Source organism: Fusarium redolens (genome assembly GCF_020744475.1).
Source record: "Fusarium redolens strain MPI-CAGE-AT-0023 chromosome Unknown BKA55scaffold_4, whole genome shotgun sequence".
In the NCBI taxonomy this organism is placed as follows: Eukaryota; Fungi; Ascomycota; class Sordariomycetes; order Hypocreales; family Nectriaceae; genus Fusarium; species Fusarium redolens.
In genome coordinates this window covers 1495579-1515600 of record NW_025763667.1, presented here as the reverse complement: position 1 = coordinate 1515600, position 20022 = coordinate 1495579, and the positions used below count along the sequence as shown (strand labels likewise).

Here is a 20022-nt window from a genome sequence, read left to right as displayed (position 1 = left end):
TACCACATAAAAAAGGGGCATGGTAGTATGAGGCAAAAAACATACAACACCGGGGATTCGCTGGTCGTCACCGACCCAACTACTAATCCAGCGCTTCGAAGCTTGACTATGGGAGAGCAGACGGGATCCCGTATTTTCTTCGAGCTGTGGTCGTATGTGCTATGTTGAGCTGCTGTGTCGCCATATCAGGGGGTTGGTGGTGTTGTTGGTAGCCGAGAGCCTTGTTTGCCCTACAGCCTGGCCGTGATAACAAGGGGCAGCGCAGCCTTGTCAGGATGAAAACCAATCATAAATCAAAGAACAAAGACGGAACAATGTAATCGATAACTTTTTATGTATTATAAGCAGCTGATGGCGGATTGATGGGGGAGTTACAGCTCGTGTAGTGTGTAAGTAAGGAGAGGCTTCACGTACAACAATCTCGACACCTGCAGCAAGGAGAAACCAAAAGTTTCAGTGAATATATAAGTTGAATCTGGTTCAGGGCCAAATATCTTGGTATAAAATATTATATAGGCGTATAGCAACTTCTTAGTCCTATCTCCTCTGGTTATATGTTGCGCTGGTGGTGACAACTGGAAGGGGGTAGAACTCTAGATTGCACATCTAAGAGCATTTACATCCATATAAATAAATTCACATTCTCTTGTAGCTTGAAACTTAACGTTGAATAGACCTAGAAGAGTCTCGGGAGTCTCAATCAATTTCAACAATAAAAGGCCCACATAGCGGCCTGAAGCTTCAGAAAGTCAAACATCAGTATGGTTTGCTAACTAAGTCGAAGCCTGAGCTTATATGCATAGATGAAAGATCATAGAACATCTTCGTAGACATTTGATCATGAATATAGGAGATTGTTTGGGATCGAAATGCTTCACATCCAGCCAAGTGCTAGAAATCTATTGTTGGCTTGACGTGAATGCTAGGTATGATTGTCTGGGTAGCAAATGTAAGATACGAGTTAAAGTATGCTATTGGGTAAGTTTTCGAGTAGTGAGAGAGAAAGGTTGAAGAATAATAGAATTAAAGTAATGGAAAGGTCAAGTTGCCCATTGCTACACTCAACACCATCGCTGCAACCACGATCTTGCTTACGTCTCCTGGCTACTAGTATATAACTAATCAAACCGGCTCTCAATGAAAATCACAAAGTTCTCTTCATGCAAATCTACAGAGGACGAGTTGAGAAATCGAAATTTCTTCCGATGAGCATCAAATGGCAGGCCGTGGTGCTTCTGGAATCACAACAGAACTACAGGAACTGTACTACTAAACCAACATGATTCATCTATTTCAAACCACAGCATTGAAGCCTGTTTCATCCTGATGAAATCTCTTAGCTCACATGCACGGATGACTCTCCCCACCCCCATCTGAGCAGATTAGTTGAGAGATATTATCACGCCTGAGTCATTTTCAGAATTACAATGGAGATTTGTTTTCAAAATACCGCAATAGCTTTGCAAAATTCTTCCACTTACGGCAACTCGAAACTATACAGCTTCCGAGAATTATTCGGCGACTAATTATCTCATGGATGCCATGCCATGCTCCTTCCTGCCTCGTGCATGAAGCTCGAGGGAGAGAATTGTTGAGAAGCGCAATGACGTAGAATCTGATGCTTGACAGAAAGGCAACTCGTTGCCTTTCGCCCTTATTGGTAGGTGATGCTCTTGATGGTGGTTGTGGCATGCGTGTGTCATTGCGGCTCTGCAGGCATTGTCTATGCTTGAAGATAAAAAGGGTCAACCATCTCCATACAGGTACTCGAATGTGCAAGTTCTTGTTGCTGTAGATGCACTGCTCGGGCGAGGCGAGTAAGGGTAGTCCCCGAGGAGGTGAGAAAATAAGGCGCCCGCGTCAGAGAGTCGCTGTGCATGCGTTATGCGTATGCATTTCAGCCGCAGATCCACGACCTTGCAGAAACGATTCATATCGTGTTGATTCGGTCTCGGAGCTTGTTCACCGAAGATTCGCCTAATTCGAAGAAATAACTGGTTTTGAGTGTGTGTGTTCCGGCGAGAACAAGCGAGACTCTTTTTTTTTTTTTTTTTTTTTTTTGTGCAACTGCGCACGATAATTGATGGATTCGTGGGAGGTGATACAGGCTGTACACGAACTTGAGACGAGACACAAGCGCCGGGAAACTGCATGAACCATCTTCGTTTCACGGGTAAAGACGTTGGAGTGTAACAGTCACATTCGCTCACAGTGAGATTACCCCTCATTATGGGTTGTGTTGTGTTGGTTGTGTGATTGATGTTAGAGCAGAGCCGCATTTGCGAACCAAAGTTATAAGGCGACGAGTGTCCCCCACACAAGACAGCGCAATTCAATGCAAAAGCGCAATATTTTGCCTATGATGATCGATGTATTTGCATCTGATATCACACGGTTTCAGAAAGGGCTGAGACAAAGCTTGCTCATTCGACCTCGATTCTGACGAGTTTAAGAACGAGGCTGTCGAGTACTGATCGACAAGAATCATGTGAAGCCTGCTACTGTAGCGCATTGGTTACTGTACCCTCGGACACCAATTAAAAGAATCTGGTGAGATGGCGCTAAATGCGGTGCAGATGAAACCTCACTCACTACAGTATGTAGCTGCACTTCTGTTGCATTCATCACGCGGCACGAGCCGGCCTTGGATTGGTTACACTGCATTATTAGGTGGTTTACTCCGTAGTCGATGCAGGACATTGCCGTGCCTGTAGGTTTTGGTTGCCTTTAGGTGCTACGCTGACACGTATGTAGTGCCTCGACCAGCATTGGAACGCCAGATCCTCATATGTGGGCGGCCTCAGACATTTTAAGTAACATCCCTTATATTGACAGGCCTCAAATACGTAGGAGCTCAGGCGTTCAGTCCAGCTCAGTTCAGTAATCTTAATCTCACACACCGTAAGTTGTTAGCTGACAGCTCCCAAATCAAGAAATCCCCGCATTTATCCATTGGGGGCGTACTGAGCTAGGACTACACTATCACTTACATACTTCCAATTGTAAATTGAATTTACAATGCCTACGCCCTAAGAACATCCTCAGCCTCTCGATAAACGTAATACCGACCGCTATTTACAAGTATGGTACGGAAGCAATCACATGCCTAACCGCTACTGCATCCGCATGGATACTCAGCGGGTATTGGAGCCTGTTCCGCGTAGTTAGTGGTTGCCTTTTTCTCTGCCTCATCCATATCAACATGGGTCATCTTGAAGAGTTCGGCGAAGTCTTCTCGTGATAATCAGACAATCCGGAGACTTTCAAAATCTCGGCATTCAATCTCGGAAGCTGATGGCTAATGCGCAATCGGACCTCGGGCATTACGTTGCGACTCGTGGAAAGTCCGAGGTGTCCGGGTTCCGAATATCTAAGGTATCAAGGCGACTGCAGGATCAAGGTATCACGGCATGAGACTAGCAATTGCTCTAGAATTATTCTAGAAGCTTTATAGAATGTCATGACATATCAGGTGCGTTACCGCCCACCCAAGGACAGAGATGGGCCATCTTCTGAACGCAACGGCCAAGCTCGTTCAAATGATGTGCCCGATCTGGCTTTTGATCCATCTCTACACAAAAGCAATATACTAAGTATATTGATGTTATGAGAGCTGAATAAACTCGGCAATATCATAAAATGCTTCCGGGCCAGCGCTGTCCGGATCGATCTGTAGGAGCTGATATGTTAGTCGCACTTGAGCCTGAACACTTGTCTCTAACTTTCCATCAAGAGGGCCTTGACTAGATACTTCTTCCCTCCTCTATATTATGCCAGAACTGGAAACCACTCTGCTTTTGATTCATAACATCTTGGTGAAGATATCCTATATACCTACCCCATAAACAAATTATCCAACACTGAGTGCTAATAACCCTCAGAACAAGTCAATGACTGCGAAAGAAACTACCGAGGATCAGTAGCCTTTTTTGAAATCGGTTTGTCAACAGTAACATCATAAACTTCGCTCCCAATGTTCCCATAGTCGAGCTCTCGGAAAATGCTTGGATATCTTGATGCATGATTTCTATTACTGTAATCAAGGATGCCAGCACAATGATGAAACTGCAAGTATCGCATTCACGGACTGGAAGTGGTGGCTCTACGATGTAGATTTTCGTAGTGTTGATACTCCGTCAAAGCCAATAGCTTCTGGATATTGAAGAGTCATGCCTCAACTGCCGGTACCACAGATGTCCTTACTGCGTTACAACGTTGCCACGTCAGATCGTCCCACGTTACTTCATACCCTCAAACTTTATTAAACCCAAGTATCAACCTGATACCCGGCCTCAAAAACTCTCTGTCGATATCTGGCATAGTCCGAGTGTTATTGGTCCAACTTGGTTGAGCCGAGACATGTGTCATTGACTCCCGCATATCCGACGCTTTTAATATCAAAGACACTTGATTATCTCACTTCCTGCTCAAACAATTGATAGATACACAGTCCTTCATCTAACTGGCCCATCCATATATCCCGCAGCGATGCCCAAGGCCACCCAAAACAAGCTGCCAGCTCCTCTCACACGTTTCAGTGCATCTCGAGCTGTAACTGGATACGAATTGGACAACCCATCAACATGTGCATGAAGCCGTCTGGCCTCACTATTCTCCGATTCGTCGCACCTAAAAATCCTCCACTATGCAAGCTACACACTGACAACGTCAAAATCATGCCATGGCCGCGTTTCCAGCCCTTCCGCACCATCCGTGACAGTAGACTTCGCATTTGCAGCCAAATTGTCTGCGTCATGAAAATCAAACACATTTCTACTGCTGGTGCATATGATCCCAGTGCTTTTTTTCTGGGTACGTTATCCTGCAGATGGCCTAAAATGTTGGCCAAGTATTGCATTTTTGGCCCCCAAATTGACCCGGCAGTTTGGTACGCCTAATGCAAGTATCCAGATGCGGGGGCGGGAGACGCGGGAGACCCCACTTCCCGCTCTTTGTGGCACCTGTGATCCAATGTCATCATAGCCAATAATAGTGGCATCCATCCAATATCAACAGCCTTGATTTGCCCATGACAAGTCAATTGATCAATTAATATGTATCGTTCTACTTGGTCAGGTATCTATTCATGACTTCCTTATTTCAGTCCGCTTCTAACGTTCCCCAAACACCCGAATAGTACACAAACTGCCACCCACTGTCGCTAGACATGTAAAGCGAAACAAAAGAAAATAAACAGCAAGAAATACAATATGTACACGCTTGATGGGTTCAAGATACAATTTAGACAACCCATTCAAAGCGCTAAAACAGGAGTAGCAAGTACATACAAGGAAGAAAATTAGAGTAACGATAAGGAAAAGCAGCAACACTTAAAACAGCGACAGAAACTGTTAGTGAACTAAAGGAGATAGTGAACGTAATGTGCGAGGCCCACCCGGAAACAAGAGCCTGCGCTGAACGTATCTAGATGTATAAGCAAGTTTGACCAGAGAAATCGATCTATTTGTCTTGGTGACAATTCCTTGGATGCAACCTTGTATCAGGATATTGTTCATTAAGAACAATACCGGGTTTGGGGGTTATGAGAGCTTTGAGTCGACGAGCACTCAAACGTCATGTTGTCGGATGATTCTCCACCTATGAAACGCCCGAAGTTATAACTCGAGGGCCCAGTCGTATGCAGAGTAATCATAAAATTCTTCCAATGTTCAAGATTGGATCTCTAGACATGTTGAATTTGATACGGTGATAGTAGGAGTGAGTAGTGTTGTTGAAAGATGATATTCACCCACATAGGGGAAGAGTGGGCAAGTCCATATCCAAGTTATTGTTCTGGCTGGTTCCAATAAAGTGCCGCCTTGCTTGGCATGAACGGAGACATCCTAATTGGTGCCGCTGGACCTGGCTACCTAGAACAGTGGAAGAGGGGCCAATGTCTATCCAGGGGCTCGATACTTGTCTTGATGACTGTGAAGACTCGGAGCAAAATGCCTGGCTTGGTTTCTTTCAACCGTTCTGGCAGGACACTTCCATGCCGACACAGTTAGCTTGCTGATGTGTGAGCATGGGAAGTACCCTGCCAGATTAGCCGACAGTGAGCTCATGTAGGCGTGTCCTGTACCTCGACGTTGTCCTTTTGCCTGTTGTCAAGGTTGATCTTGACGTTATACTTTTCCGGAACTTCGAATTGGCGAGTTTCTCCATTCCAGAGAAGCCAGTTACCTGAGGATGCAATCTTGTATCCAAGGGACAGGATACGATCCTTGCGCTCTTCCGAGACAGACGGCAACTCAAAATACTTCTCGTCCTCGTCTATCTTGTCATTACTGAACCAGTCGTTGGGAAAATAGTCCTCGGCGTAAAGCAGCCCTCGCATGGCAAAGTCCTCGGGCAACGGGTGCGGGAGCCGGTCCTTTTCCGGCAGGCGGAAGTGGCCACGAATCTCATACCCAGGCTCGCAGGAAAGCAACAGAGTGTTAAGCATAATGGAAGTTAGTTTCCAGGGATACGCGTCCTCCAAATGGGAAATGGCCGCTGGATACTGTGTCATGTGGTTCATGAAGACCAAGATGGAATGCACGAAAGGCAACGTATTGGTGTCTCCCCAGCGGTAAAGTACTCGCGAAATCGTCCTCTTTGCAAAGTCAAGTGCAAGCTTGAATGTCTCGTCGGGGATAACCTCGGAAATTGTGTTCCCATCCATGGTAACGTCAGTCTCTTCGGGCTTCTTGGACATGGCCCGCATAAGAACATTGGACTCAGCACCGTACCCAAGTAGAGAGCATGACAGAGAAATGGCAATATAATATCTGCTGGAGTTAGTGTAGTTCGAATAGCTTTTCAACACCGACTGACCCTGATTCCAACCATCGCTTAGTGACCCGACCGATATGACCATCAAGTGAATCAATAAAGCTATCCGTAGACTCTTTCAGCTGGTCCCGGGACTTCCCAGAGAAGAGGATTCCATGAGCGCGCACGAACGCAGCATCAACGGGGGCAAGACGGGCCGTATTGTTGTTCAACACAGGATCAAACAACGTCATTATACTTTCCCGTGCACTTGAAAAAGGAATGGGGACACAGAGGGACTTGGTGTAGTAGTACAGCTGCTGCAGGGCATTGGGACGCGCCAAGATGGCGAGATGGTGATAAAGTCTACCCGTAGTAGGGGATTTGTCTGATGCTTTGCTGTACCAGTGACGACTTACGCCAGTCCAGACCTCACGGTCTCTGATATCGTCGTCCTCAATGGCCATGCGGTATCTACCAAGGTCTCCAAGACACTCGATCCATGTATCCTCAAAAGCAGGCACAGTTTCGTATAACAAGGCCATCATACTGTAAGCCAAGTACAGAAAGGTGAGCATGTGCTCGAGAGAGGCAGGCAGACGATGCCGAAGAAGCTCAAGAAACGAGTGAATGCCGTGTCGCCACATGCGCGCAGGCATAGCATACTTAGACGCCAACCTTCGCAAAGCAGGACTAGCAGAGGGGTGTTGACTTGCAAGAAAGAAGTCATGATGCTCATGGAGAAGTGTTCGGTGAAGTGCAATCAAAGCCTGCCATTGTTCGTTGTTGAGTTTTGAATTGGCATCAGTGTTGGATGATTGTGCATTGTCAACCTCGATGCACTTTGTCTCAACCATGACCAGACCTGCGTAGATGCCTTTGACCTCTGCGACAAGCTGATCTTGTGAGATAGGTCTGGTCTCTGGTTGACGCATCATCTTGGAGGTAGACTCATCATCATTAGATGAAGGTCGATTGGGTTGTTGTGTGGTAGGCTGGGTAGGTCTGTTTGCCTTGGTAGGCCCTTGCCTGGGCGAACCAAGAGAGACAGCTCGCCCCTGACCCTGTGACTTTTGCTGAACACCATCATCAGAGGTCCAGAGCTGGCGGCCTGATGTGTTCTGGTGGGGCCGACCCCCGTAGTCGTTCCGGTGGTCATTACGGGCACGGCTACGGCCTAAGCCCGGCGGCTCAGGCGACCGACGCTTTGCCTGGTGGCCATCGGCATCTCGGTCTTGATCGACTGCAGTGCCCGTTGTGGTATGGTCCCCTATGGTGCCATTGGTGGTGTCTGCACGTCGCTTCCTGCTATTGGAGTCCTGACTATTTGGTCTATTGGATCTGCAAGAATAAGAATAAGTATGTATGTATATTGCTATGCAGGTACAGCGGGCTGAACTGATCCGGGGAGTGAACTAACCCCTTATTAACGTATGATAGTTGCGCTGATTCCAGCGTCGGCCACTTTTCACAATGATCAGGATCGGATTTGGCGTGTTCGAGCCAAGTTTCTAACGTCTTGATTTCGTCGCCGCAGATATCGCACGTAAAGGAGGGTGACTCTGCCTTGTCCTGGCGGTCGCGAGTCCTCAAATGTCGGACCCATTTGTCCGTAATGCCTGCCATGTTAGGCTATGACAAAGCATGGGAGACCGTGCCGAGCCCAACCGGCGCGTGCCTGTAAGTGAGAGAGAGAGAGAGAGAGAGAGGGAGAGAGCTAGAGAAGATTGTGAGAAACTGTCAAATGAAGAGAATCCTGCAGTACAGAATTCGGTCAACCATAGTTATGCTGTGATTGTCACAGAGAAAGAGAGAAGGAGAAACAAAGTCAGACCCAAGGGATACAGAATGCAGGTAAGGTAATAGGTAGGCAGGGCAAAAGGTATATGCAAGAGGCGGGTCTGATCTGGTCTTGGTGGATAACGTCAGGCAGCCCTGGCGAGACCACCAAGGTTCCAGAACTGACAAGCTTCACATTTGGGGGTTGGGTTGGTTGTTGGAGTTGAGTGAGGGGGGGCGTCATTACCCAGCAGCCACAATTGGCTTGGCTGGTGGTTCGCAAAAAAGGAAATGAAATTGAATATCGGATAAAAGGCTGGTATCGTTATCTTACCCGCTCAAAGTGCAGTCTCAGTTAATTGAGATGGTGGGAGCTTGCTTCCCTTCCTTGCGAGCAATGCAATATGCAAAATTTGTGATAATCGATGATGATGGTGGGCTCAAGGCTGCCTGGTTCGCCCGCTAACGGTTGCCTCGTTTGAGGCTCTGCGGCACATTAGCATGAAATGCCCCTTAGCTTCTCCCGTTCATTTTGCAACAATAAACATACCTGATTGAACTTCAAAAACACAGCCAAGTTGCTGCGTGTCTGTAATACAATGATTCAACCTTTGAACAGAAAAACAGGCATAATTGGGTAAAGTGGTTAGCTTCGTGGGAACGTGCCACTGGCCAGCGATAATGTAAGAACCATGCAACGACGAAAGTAGTAAGTAAGTTTACTACTTCCGCCAAGGTAGGTAGGGGAATAAATGAGTGGTAGTATAAAAAATGGCCCCAGTCAATCAACACAATTGTGGCAGCTAAATCTTTGAATAATAGAACATACAACTGGAAGAAAAAAACTCTAGTATATATAAGCAAACCCATCAACTTTGTTTTCATTGCTAGAAAGGCGAACCAACAATAGGTAAAAAGGGTGATAAAACCAATGGACCAGGATCATTCCTCGCGCCCGATTCATTGCACCCTGAGCCATAGTTAAAGCACATTCCCAGTCAGTGTTGGGGGGGTTGAAAACCACCCCTCTGAAGATTTGTTCGATGGCCGCCACGATGGTTCGCCCAACCTCGGATACTTATAATAACTGAAAGCCACCGCTGACTAAGTCCTATTTACAGTTCAAACATCCAACTTCATCTCAGAATGACTGGATGGCAGTTCTACAGAGTACGATATCAGAGATCTCTTGGGCGTATCCCTTCGTCAGCTCGTGGCTCAGATGGAAGCCTGGTCGTGGTCCGTGATCACCAGAGCCTATGCTTCACAAATCCTCCAGGTCAGACAATTCACGAGGCTTCGCTGAGAGCCAGACATCGGGGCTGAAATACAAAAAATGGCACTCGCCATACTCATACTCATCAGCACATGACTCATTCACGCCGTAGATCCTCTACCGTGAGGCAGGTTGACAAACCGAATCTGTCATTTCAGCAGCTTTGGGTCCAATATTGGATGTCACTAATCCCGACAGATTGGGCCAGGTGCCCCTTTTCCCGGTGATCAATAACACTGGATGAACCAACCTCGGAGCTGAACCAGTATTCTCATAGCTCGTTGGTGCCAACGATGATACTAGATATCATCTCTCATCAAATGCTCGTATGAAGCAGGGCGGCACAAGAAGCATCATGCTGGCATCCAGGTCTTGACAGAACAGCCCAATGTTTGGTGCATGGCCAATAGACCTTCAAGCGAGGGCCTCCGAGGCGGCCGCCAGGTGTCTATTCGGCCTTTTAAAAAGTCTCGGGGAAGGCGAAGTTGGGAGTGAAAATATTGCCTCCTCTAGGTAGATACGGGGATGAGTCGACTGGCCGAGGCGCAGGCAGAAGTGCTGTCGCGTGCTCTCACGATCCTGAGGCTCGCATAGTTGAGGTGAAAGTGAGAGGTATTGGGATTTGTTTTGCTAACTTTGAGGTGAGAACGGGCCGGCTTTTAAATTAAGGCCTCCCACGAACAGCGCATATATGGGTGTGGTCTCGGTAGTTGTGTGTTGGCGATTAGAAGCGAATGCGTGGAATACATGCATTGGGTCGTGGAATAAATTGACAGAACGCCACTTTGGACAACTGGCATCGTTGACATTTCGTCATCAACAACTCATTATCACAAATCATGATTATCAGCCCAACAGGTACAGGGTATATGGTTGACATGGTTGATTACCGATATGGTTATTGACGTTGGCCGGCTTTCACGGTGATGAGTGGGGCCATTCGGTCGGAGGAGTGGAGACAGAGTGGAAGGATTCACGTGGCTTTTGCTCGAGAGCCACGAGCTTCCAGATGAAAAGTCCTAGATTCTAGAAAGAATACTTTTGTGAGAGCGGCTGTCCAGCCACTCAGATGACCCAATGACAGATCATAACATCCAGCAGTTGGCACAGTGATCTCGCAAGGCTGTTGGAGTCATCCCCCGCATGCGAGGCATCCAATCCGCATCCAATTACGCGCCCAGCTTTCATCTTGCCAAAGAGTAAGACCTAGCTAGACAAGGCAACCTTGTGAGATGCGCCAAACACAGCATGATATGCAGGCAGCAGAGCCCCATTCGCCCTTATATACAGCCCTTTCCGTCACGATGAGGGAACAAGAGGTCAGATGTTGGTCATGGACTTTTCAGCTACACAAGTGAAGGGCGGCAAACATGCTATCGTTGGTTGTCATGTTGCAGATTCATTTCATGGCGATGTTTAGCTCTCGTTGCCTCACTGCAATAGGAAGTTGGAGGCGCTGTTTGGTATTAATGATTAATGAGGAACTGGTATCGGAGTGATCGTCATTGGCTGTGCTTGACGCAGGTCCCGAGACAGACGCCTTGATGCCTCGACGCCGGTCCGCGATCTAACAAGTTGAGGCTCAACTGAAGAGTTTACGTCCGTCTATCGTAGCACGTATGGTCGACGAAGCTTGGTGATATAGCGTACGATGCACACGACAAAGAATTAAGTTGATGGCACTGCAATACGACATGACCCAGGTGAATGTCACAAAGAATATTCAGCAGCTGACATTGCAAGCCTAGATAGCGTCCTTGCGCATTCATCACATCGGTGAAACCGAACGAGGCAACATGGCTTATAGGAGCTGAAAGAGATGTGCAAGCATGACCAAGCCCTGGATCGGATGCTTTATGTCATACTGCCCGTCAGGATCTGATGACGATCAAGAATTTCAACACCATTATGTGGTGCTTCGTTACGAAATCCAAGAGTGCCAATTATTTGCAGCGGATGCCCTCCAAAGGTTACACACAGCATATACTTGAGATAATTTGTCTTACACGACATATTTGTGTGAACACCAGTGTTGTCCGTTGTCTTGTGACGACGTCCTCGGGCTAGATACTCCGTGCTTGTAGATCCAAGTTACACAAATGGCTATTGAAACCCTCAGCCCAGAGACGGAGCCGAATATACTGGGGAACTACATATTCGGGCCTCATCTGCAAGTGATAAGGTGTATCACAACGGGCTGCTGCACTTCCATATATCCTTAACCTCTCGGTGGCATTCCCTGGGCTTCACGCTGCACAGTCCCATATGTTGTACTACCAGGCTTGGGGGTACCATTATTCCGTTGACGTTCTTTCATAAAGATGTCACGAAGTCCACTTCTCTCTTCTCTCCTCCTGGATATGGTTGATTCTTTTGATCTCTCCCGAGATACGGGAAGTGTGTAACGTTTCTTTGTGCACGGCTTCACCAACCTCGCCCTGTGAGGGCAAAGGCTTGAGAGCCTGCTTTTCATCCCGCAAACCAGTACATGTTTGTCCTTGTGCTCCTCTATTCATTTCCCGATTGAGATACCTCTTCGCAGCACTTTTCCACCCCGTGCATTATTGCTCGGACTCCCGCTCCCGTCCGTCCGTTCCCTTCCGTCGGTTGATCGCTTATTATAGCACTTTCAAACACCATCTATATATTTCTCACAAGGCGACTGCTTGGGCTGTCTTTTGCGCCTGCATCTGAAACGGGCGTTAATTGACGATGTTCAATATGCGATATATCTTGTTCTCTCTTGTGAGCGTTCACATTTTTCGTCGCCTAACACTAGGCGAGTGGTTGAGGTTACGCGATATTTGCTTTTGACAGCTGCAGTTCCACCGCCCTATGTAAAGGGTCGCTCAATCACGAGACAATTGGATAATATGGAACCGCCAGAGCGGCAACAGACGTTAGTTTGCTCACTTCATGTCGTCGCCATTGGTTTACTTGAAGCCGCTTACACGCTCATCAACAACTATCAGAGCGGTCTGCAACAAACAGCCTCAACATCACAACTTCTGAGACTCTAGGGCTCTCTCGATCCCTGCACAGGAGGTCCAACAGCAATCCAAGGTGCTTGCAACTTGTTTATATCGGGAGACAACTATGTAGCGAGCCTACCTTTTGCCTGCCGGAAATCGAACCAGGGTTGGTAAGCCTTACAAGGCAAATACCTCGTGGGGGCCCTTTGAGCCTATCATCGAGACTCAATGATGACTTTGAGAAATGAGTAAATAGCGCGGTGAGGAGACCCAGTGATGTTGGTCCCCTGACGATAGTTGGGACTACAATGAAAGTGTTGGTAGTGTTCGGTTGTTTGCATTTTTTATCCACGTCAACGTTGGGTCTGCAGTCATCATTGTAAAGTGTAAATGCTGCGAGGGTGACGAGTGGCATTTGAGCGGGCGCTGCCAAGGGTATTAACTTCAAGGCAAACAGAACACAGTTTCGGTCTGAGGTCCAATTGCTGAAAAGCGTCAGATTTACAGCGCGCAGCACCAATTGTGATTAAGCGACTGTGTGATCATGGTACGTGTATCACTAGGCAGTCGACTCTATCAATGTGCGACACTAGAGTTACATATCGATGTTCCGTTGCGTTCGCATGAAATCACTTGCGCGCCATTGAAACCTACGCTATGGTCACAATCCTGCACATGTGCTGTGAAGCTGGCCAAGGCTGACGTACCTAAGCACATGAGGCCTGATATCGGCTTTTACACCGAAATTACAAGATAAGCCCAAGTGATCAATGACACTGGAAGGACTGCCAAATATGCATTCAGTCAAACCACCTTTGAGTGGCATCACGTTGATATGACACGTTCAAGACTTGGATATCAGATACTAGCCATGCCAACGTCGCAGGCTCTTGGAAACATGCAATGTGTTTGACTTGGCGTCAGATAATTGGATCCTTACATGGAAGATGGATGCGTTCTTTGCTTATCTTGTTGATCCTCCCAAGGCAGGGCAATGACCGTAATGTGATCGAACCCACATAGTCCATCACAGCAATGCTGGACCAGCAGTGACAGTAGCCGTCTTCGAGTTTAGAACGAAGCCCTTTGAGTATGAAAGCAAATTGGTCTATGACCAGAATTTGGGCCTTTACATATTCCCAGTCATTCAAGGCTTCATCATGATTGCAATAGCTTGATCAAGATAATATTGGTAGAAATACACTCCGTAAGATAGGGATACTGTTCATATATGAACTTACAGACGTTATTGTAAATGCTGATCAGGTCAATTGATTGGAGAAGGGTTTGCAATCGTCCCTTGGGCGTTAAACATATTGTTGGATATTGCGCAGAGGAAGCTTTATATCGGGGAGCTTGGGTTAAAGGAAGTCGTGAATTCTTCGTCTACAATTCGTAAAACGTACAGTAATGGATCCCCTGGCCGCCCAGGAGGAATCATTCGATATGATTGTACACCTCTAGCCGTCTTCTATCCAGGTCTACCAGATATACACCTCACAGCCAGTCCCCCTTTTCATGAACGAAACGCCTCATACTTTTCAGCCGTGTTTCTCTTCTCCTCAACCCGCACAATTGTCTCAGCATCATAGATATCCTCAAGAGATTTTCCACCCTTGAAGATCTCCTTCTCATGTCTAGTGGCTTCCTCCTTGGTCATCAACACGAGATCATGAAGCTTCACTGTAGAACACTTCTGGATGCTCTTGCCCTCGCCCAAGGTCGTGATACTGGAGCCGCTCGGTTTCTGCCACCGGATAAGGACCAGCTTTGTCGGGATACCAGTAATAGCGCTTCGGCCATGATAGAGCTCTTCAGAAAGGAAGGCCACATCACCAACAGTGATGGGGACCTTGAGACCTATTTGATCGCCCTCATTACCCAAGCGTGCCAACTTCTCTTCATAGCTCTGCAATGTTGCCAGCATGCCTTCGTACATCTTTTCGCGGCCCTTGGCAGGTACATAATCCAGTGGATACCCTGTAATGCTCAGAATAACATGGTTCGCGACGGTAAGGCCAAAGATGGCGGGCATTGTGCCGAGCACGGGAAGAATTCGAACGCGAAAGTTAGGCATGGCGGCGAGGTCGCCAACAGAGCCTTTCTGGAACTCCTCTTCAGGTAGAGGGAGTAGCTCGGCTTTACCAGCGCCTGATGTCTCCGTAGAGTAGACAACGGGGATACCGCTTGTGATACCCTTCAGCTTCAGCTTCCTTCGTGTTGCCCTCGAAAGCCCGTCATCTTTGCTAGCCCCAATATCTCCCACGATGATTCTTGTAGGATCGCTTTTGCATCCTGCACCCATGGCGCTGATGACAGGCAGGTTGTTCTTATAGCAGTACTCGAGAAGTGAAACCTTGGTCTCGATATTGTCGATGGCATCGATAACAAAGTCAGGAGCACGTCCATCTTCACTCCAGGGTCGAAGCAAACGCTCCGCAACACCTTCATTAAACTGCTCCTGTCGCAGATCAAATTTTACCCATGGTGCAATGGCAATCAAGCGCCTTTCCAAGCATTGGACCTTGGGAATACCAACATCAGCCAGCGTAGCGACCGCATGTCGGTTCAATGAGCTCAGAGTCACTTGATCGAAATCTATCAATCTGATTTTCGAGACCCCAGAACGCGCAAGGGCTGCTGTGCAGTGAGAACCAACGCCTCCACAGCCAACCACGATGACGAACGAGTTTCGTAGCTTGTCAAGACCCTCGTCTGTCAAGAAGACCCGGTTCCTCGCCAATTGTTCGAGAATTAGCTCTTCGTCGAAGTCACCAGCTTGTGCTCGGCGGGCTAGAGCTTGATTTCTTGCATCCTCCTTATCAACTGGGGGCGCTGATGAGCCGCCAAAGTTATTTAACTGCGGCTAATTAGCAAGGGGGTTTAAGAGAGAGTGTGAGCTTATTACAGGTTGAATATTGGGGTCATCGGCAGGAATTGAGTTCTTGAGTTCATATACTCTCTCTTCTCGCTCCAATGCTTGATAGCCGAGTAACAGAGAAGCCGTAGTAGCTGCTGAGAAGACAGCGGCCGCAAAAAGCTGAAATCTTGGGTTCGAGAACGTGTCTGAGGATAAGAAGGAAGACATTTTAAGACACGATAATGAGAGAAAAAACGCCCGTTGGCCTCACACTAACAAGCACCTTTTAGTCTTCACGATCCTCAATCGGATTTTCAAGATCTTGGCAGAGAATGATGTCTTAGTCAGCAATTTCTAGCTCCAATTGGCTCAATTTTCCAATCACCTACATCAGTTCCTCATCATCCAACGACTCGAGATACCCTCATTTTGACGACAATCTGTAAACTATAGCAAGTCAGCGACGATTATATCGAGCAGGCGAAATACGCGATCAATAAATTACGCAGGCGCCATGCGTCACCGGCTTGTTGGCCGTCATGTTCGGGTTCTAACACCCAGAACACCAACACTTCGTACCCGATTACCATGCCTTCGAACCTTCACACATTGCACCCAACTCACCACCAACTCAAGACCGAACCTCCCCTTTCTCGCGATTCCAATAACCACCAACGGCGTCAGAAACTTTACCACGGAGAGAAGGCAATGGCTGAAGCACGAAGCTAAGCTGGCGGTACGATACACTGCTTCATTTTGGGGTCTCTTAGCTTGTGTCGGCGTGATTTTGTTCTTTGTCAATGAAGAGAGGTTGGAGCAGGAATATCCCACGCCCCACGAATGGGGTTGGATGACAAGGAAATTTTTAAGGGACTCAAATAACAGCAAGGCACCGAAGAATGGCGAGATCAATTGGCCTTGGTCGTTCGAGCTGGCTCGAGGATTAGTGTTGAGATTGGAGGATCCAAAGGTTGATGGCCAAGGCGTTACGAAACTTACGGATAGAGTCGATCCTGAAGCGGAGATCCCTGGGGAATTCAACCCCTGTGACATCTCCGGCAAGAGCGAGGAATGGAGGAGAGGATACTTCGAGGCTATCATGCTCGCTGCCAAAGGTGCGGAACATGTTGACGGCTGGGTCCGCGACCTTTCTCGCAACATCATCTCACCACCCGAATTTGTTATTGGACCCTCAAACCCTAGACCTACGCCCATCCCTCCAGGTCAACCCCATGCGCCCCGTGAAGAGGACTGTGAAATTGCTTATCCCAGCGCTGATAATTTCTACATGAAGATCCTGGGCACCAAGGGCTTTACTTCCCGACAGAAGCTCGAGGCAACACTTGAATACGCTAGTTACCTGGAATTCAAGAAGCAGCCCGAAGGCGCTGAGGCGCTATACCACTTGGCTCTCGCAGAGGCCACCCAGGGAGTCGACATGTCGCAACCTCCTTACAACCCCAAGACATTCGTGCTGAATGAGAAGGCCGGTTTGCCCTCACAAAATGTCCTTGATGCCATCACTGCTATGGCGAATTTCAAAGCCCGTAGCGGCAAAGTCGACGCAGCTCTCCCTATTTACCTCTCCCTTCTCAAAGCTCGTCGCTACTTACCTAACGACCCTCCTCCCGCTGCTCAATTAAAGCCAAAGTCTCTCTCTGTCTTCGACAAAGTGATCAAAACTTTCTCCCAGGCCGATTACCCACCTCCACCACCAGATGGCACCCAGCCTCCCTGGCGCAGCCCTCACGAACGCTGTCAGGAGGCTTCTCTCAGTCTCTGGATTGGCGAAATTCTCTTCTCGACATCATCTAAAGACGACGGCCTCTCGTGGACGCGTGACAGTGTCGACGTTGCAGAGGAGCAGCTACGAAACATGGATCTTCTGACTGCTGATAAGGCCGCGAAAATTACTTGCCGCGAGTGCTTAAGCGCAGGCCTCGCCAACTGGGGTAAAATGGTCAACAAGCTTGCTAGGGAAGAAGAGCTTCGGCAAGCGAAGGCTTCTACACAATCAGGCGTATTCTCCTTCTGGAGCGCCACCCCACCAACTGCCGAAGACCGTTGGATCGCGGAGGAAGCTGTGGTCAGGGAGCGTGTGAGGAGGACAAGAGAACTGATTGAGGACCTGACACCAGCTGGGCCCAATATAGCCTCACTGTTCAAAGCGTAAAATAATGTAAAACAAAACTTGTAAAACGTGGGTATACCAGGAGCTGCAAAGGATTTTGCCACATCTTTTTTAGCCACTGCTTGAGACCTGAGATTGGTTCTAGTCTGCTTCTAATGAACAAGATATCCCCCTTTCAACATAAACTCCGTTCCTGGTGTCCATCTGCACTCTCCTCGCACATGCACGATTCGACGAGGTCCATTCTTCAGGCCATTTCATCATGCTTTCAGTCCTCGTCAAAGTCTACGTCAGGTGCCTTACCCGTCTCCATAAACTTGTCCCAGCGTCTCTTCTGCTTGATTTCTTCCTTTATCTTCTCGAAATCAGCGCTTGTGACCTCTGGCTTGACTTCCTCTGGCAATTCACTCCATCTCTCGTTTGTGATATCGGTTGCGCGACGCTCTGCAACAGCCATATCAGGGTTGACAAAGTTGGGAGTAAGAGCCACTTGTTGAAGGTAAGCAAGAGCTGGGTCGAGAGCCTTGATGAGGATGGTTTCGATGAACTGGTCTTCTCCGCTAGAGAAACAGGGGCAGCCAAGGGGTTCGATCAAGAGTGATGGGTTTCCTCCCGGCATAGCTAGGGGAGTATCGAGAGGCTCCTCTGAAATGAGATAGCCACGAGTGCGCTGCGATGGTCAGTGATTCGCGAAACTTTAGCTATCATCGGGTTTGGGTTATACCTTGGCGAGGAACGCTTTGAATTCAGTATTGACGAGCAAATCTGTTGCGAAAACAGTGCCCATGAAGAGCATGCCGCCTAGTCGGTTACCCCATTGCGCCCAGTGCTTCTCGTTTTCGAAGAACTGCAAGACAACCTCGCAGCTTTGCCCAATAGCAATGATGTCGACCGCGACAGTCTGGTTGACTTCGAGAACCTTGTTGAAAACAGTCGTCATGTGCGCCAAAGGCGTCTCGCTTCCAGGAATCTCATTGAGTTCCTTGATGAATCGACGTCCAGAATGCACCATACTGGGAAGTGGAATATCAGCTGCTGCTTCTATAGTGAGAGCACGCTGTTCTTCAGGCCACCAGAACCGCTGGCCCATATTGGCCAGGATAACGCAAGGAGGCTCCGGATCATTGGGGCTGGCAGTCTGCTTGGCAAGTGTCTGAACGACGGAGAGCATGGTTCCCTTCGCAAGGCCACCAGGTCCATTCGCGATTCGGCCAGCAATCCATCCTAGGTCTTTAGTGGGTTCGCCAAGGACGACGACAATTCGTGTAGTTTTGGCAATGTTGGGGGTGAGGAAGATGGGAGATTGCTGTTTGTTCTCGGGCAGAAGGTGATATTTCTTGAGACCTTCTTTCTCCAGGCGATCATGAATGATGTCTTCCAGAGCCACTACAGTGCTTCTGTTAGTCAGGCTACCTTAACTCGGGGCCACCAAGATCAGGCACTTACTGTTGAAGTGGAAGCGCTGGCGCTCATTGACACGAGAGTTCTTGCTGCTGAAGAACTTGTAGTAACATTCCGGATCCTCGATAGATCGGACCTCATCATCATCGTTCACAAAATAACTACTCCGTGTCAGCGATACATCTTGCAATAGTCATGGATGGCGAACCCAAGACCGTCGAGATCCCTCGCAAAGGAGGCATCTTTGGGGAGGCCCGACCAACTTCTGAGAAACATAGTGCCAGGTTGGAATATCCTTTAAAAAGGTGCGAGGTTCTATGAGTCTTGAGTTAGGACTTTTCCAATATCTTCGGTAGATGGAAAGGGTTTGGGAGGAGAGAAGTTGCATTTGGTAAGTGCTTGCGATTAAATACTCAGAGAAATGTTAGAGATGACTATGGCAGCTGCACGCAGCCGGCGGAGATGCCGATCTAATACTATGATATCCTGTATGAAGCAATTGCAAAGCGTTTGAGCAAACAAGAGATCAGAATAGTAATTTCTCGGTTCTTGCGTCGTCTTTGTGTTTATTCAGCACTCCGTATGCATCATTTAGTAGCAGCAACTGTCCCATCACCAACTCGGGCATTTAGAAACTACTTACCTTAGTAGGCTATACCACCAACCTAGAAGCTATTGCGAAACACAGGAATCTCCTACAGCACTAACCATACTATATATTCAGCCTTCTTTCTATCTTAGCAAAGAGTAGAGGTGGGATATCTGTACGACCGTGTCCTAAACATTCAAAACCGGTGCCTCACCAAACGCCCTAATTAATGCATTTGCCATGCCCAAGCGCCATGCCAAA

The 20022-nt window shown here is 47.9% G+C and overlaps 5 protein-coding genes across 5 annotated transcripts; 1 reads left to right on the top strand and 4 right to left on the bottom strand.

The window, feature by feature from the left end:
- Positions 1-4984: 4984 nt before the first annotated feature.
- On the bottom strand, positions 4985-5706 carry BKA55DRAFT_276950 (uncharacterized protein). Its single transcript, XM_046185493.1, has 2 exons — positions 5396-5706; positions 4985-5329 (listed from the first exon to the last, which is right to left on the bottom strand). The coding sequence occupies exons 1-2, from the start codon at positions 5514-5516 to the stop codon at positions 5112-5114; spliced, it is 339 nt and encodes a 112-aa protein (XP_046053058.1). The 5' UTR covers positions 5517-5706; the 3' UTR covers positions 4985-5111.
- A 355-nt stretch (positions 5707-6061) lies between these two features.
- Positions 6062-8379, bottom strand: BKA55DRAFT_591371 (uncharacterized protein; the record flags this gene model as incomplete). The annotated part of the gene is made up of 3 exons (XM_046195231.1): positions 6062-6770; positions 6817-8085; positions 8174-8379. 3 exons carry the CDS (start codon positions 8377-8379, stop codon positions 6062-6064), a joined length of 2184 nt encoding a protein of 727 aa, XP_046053057.1.
- A 5917-nt stretch (positions 8380-14296) lies between these two features.
- Positions 14297-15868, bottom strand: BKA55DRAFT_686759 (uncharacterized protein; the record flags this gene model as incomplete). Its single annotated transcript, XM_046198969.1, has 2 exons — positions 14297-15640; positions 15689-15868. The coding sequence occupies 2 exons, from the start codon at positions 15866-15868 to the stop codon at positions 14297-14299; spliced, it is 1524 nt and encodes a 507-aa protein (XP_046053056.1).
- A 141-nt stretch (positions 15869-16009) lies between these two features.
- On the top strand, positions 16010-17950 carry BKA55DRAFT_560555 (uncharacterized protein). The gene has a single exon (XM_046192105.1). It carries the CDS (start codon positions 16155-16157, stop codon positions 17811-17813), a length of 1659 nt encoding a protein of 552 aa, XP_046053055.1. The 5' UTR covers positions 16010-16154; the 3' UTR covers positions 17814-17950.
- An 89-nt stretch (positions 17951-18039) lies between these two features.
- Positions 18040-19448, bottom strand: BKA55DRAFT_504472 (uncharacterized protein; the record flags this gene model as incomplete). Its single annotated transcript, XM_046187098.1, has 4 exons — positions 18040-18441; positions 18496-19157; positions 19218-19333; positions 19381-19448. 4 exons carry the CDS (start codon positions 19446-19448, stop codon positions 18040-18042), a joined length of 1248 nt encoding a protein of 415 aa, XP_046053054.1.
- Between the last annotated feature and the right edge of the window lie 574 nt (positions 19449-20022).

Bases quoted from the DNA above. Each gene is read 5' to 3' on its own strand.
- BKA55DRAFT_276950 (XM_046185493.1), bottom strand. From the start codon at position 5,516: ATGAACAATATCCTGATACAAGGTTGCATCCAAGGAATTGTCACCAAG. The intron at 5,330-5,395 runs GTGGGCCTCGCA...CGCTGTTTTAAG, and splicing joins GCGCAGGCTCTTGTTTCCGG to TGTTGCTGCTTTTCCTTATC.
- BKA55DRAFT_560555 (XM_046192105.1), top strand. From the start codon at position 16,155: ATGCGTCACCGGCTTGTTGGCCGTCATGTTCGGGTTCTAACACCCAGA.